At 41.4% G+C, this 1,587-nt stretch overlaps 1 protein-coding gene across 1 annotated transcript; it reads left to right on the top strand.

Annotated features, from left to right (window-relative positions):
* Nucleotides 1-335: 335 nt before the first annotated feature.
* Nucleotides 336-1,581, top strand: LOC106632996 (the record flags this gene model as incomplete). Its single annotated transcript, XM_014331761.2, is given in 1 exon segment — nucleotides 336-1,581. A coding segment is annotated over 1 exon segment (874 nt), but the record flags the coding sequence as incomplete, so codon positions are not given.
* Nucleotides 1,582-1,587: the final 6 nt, after the last annotated feature.

Below are 1,587 nucleotides of genomic sequence, written 5' to 3'. Positions count from 1 at the left end.
AGCAGAACAGTTTAGAGTTTGAACGGAGAAAATCGGCTGAAAGCTGAGGGAGTAGTTAAGTGCCAAAAAATGTGGAACAACTAGAAGAATAAAGTTTAAAGAGAAACAGGAACTCAATAGTGTGGATGCCTTTGAGGGCATCCACACAATAGTGACAGGCTGGACATGCTGTCTGTCACAGGGTGGTAGAAAACTTTTATGATTAAAAATATCACAACAGATCTACATACATGTGCTGATATATGACCTCACTCTCTTTAGTATCACAGTGATCCAGTCAAAGCTTTCTGTACTTGCTAAAAAAAACATTATTTTTTTTTGTTGTTTTATAAAAGGAAAAGGCTGGCTGCTGCATGTCGCCCTGAAAGTCCCAGGAGCTCTGCTGAAAGGAAAAGATTAATAAAACTTGCAACAGAAAACTGCAAAGACGAAACTGTCCTGCAGTGGCTGAGAGAAAATTCAGAGTCTGGCACCTTCAGAAAACTCTCAGACATGTTTGATTTTCTGAAAAGTAAAATTGATGAGGAAGAGAAGAAGAACCATGATGACACTGTTGACATAATCTTTGTGGCACATGGAGCAATCAGAGACTCCATGATCCCAGCCAAGTGTTTGCTGCCTCTGCCCACCATCACTGACCTGGTCCTGTACTCTCCCTGGAACTGTGGTACCACTGGTGTTGTAACCTATGGCATTGCAACAGGAAAAATGAGGCCACAGCACAGAGTTTTTTACCGTTCACTACCGTTGTTTTTCCACGGTGTAATTCCTCTTGACAAATATCAACCCCTGAACCTGCCAAACTACTGGAACTCACTGAAGAAAGCCGGAGGACGCATGATCCCAAATATCATTGTGAGCCCTCTGAAGGAAGATGATGGTACGTGGAAAACATTTAAGTCTCTCTCATCAAAATATGGTCCACCAGGACGAAACCGAATCGTCATCCCGTTCATCGTCCCAGGGGAGAGAGAAAGTGTCCTGTTCTCTGTCGTCTGCTTGGCTCTGTCCCTGGTGCTCCTCTCTTCCAGGTTTAAAGCCACCGTGCACCTTGATACCTGTCTGAGTGATAAGTCTACAGGACAGAAATCTGACAGGAAGTATCTGCAGGAGCAGTACTGCTGCACTGAAGACAACACTGTGATGACCTGCTCACCAGATGCATTCGATGTGAACTGGTTGGATCGTTTTAAGAATCTGTTGAGTTAAATACACTCAATCGACATCTTATCATCTTTTCTGTGTTAAATGTTTTAAAACTGTTTCAGAAACATTTAACCACAAAAACAGTTTTATTGTTTCTCTGAAAAAAGAAACCCACACAGGACTCATGTTAGAACATATGTTTGAGTTTAATTACAATCACAGATGCTTCCAGTAGTTCAAAGTAGCCTTCAGTCTATCAGCCAGTTTTTTTCTTCTTTAATGAAGCCTACATGAATCTGAATCAGAATACTTTATTGATCCCTAGGGGAATTTATTTAATTATTATATGAATCAGTCTCCAGATTTTTGTGCACTTTAAGCTGTTTGTGTTGTTGCTGCTTTTCCTCAGAGCTCAGGCTGGACTTCAGTGTACAGACTGTC

Source organism: Haplochromis burtoni, unplaced genomic scaffold (assembly GCF_018398535.1).
Source record: "Haplochromis burtoni strain Fernald_Lab_line unplaced genomic scaffold, NCSU_Asbu1 Contig_5641, whole genome shotgun sequence".
NCBI classification, from domain to species: domain Eukaryota; kingdom Metazoa; phylum Chordata; class Actinopteri; order Cichliformes; family Cichlidae; genus Haplochromis; species Haplochromis burtoni.
Note: the sequence above shows the minus strand (reverse complement) of the source record. Positions and strands in the feature narration are given on the sequence as shown.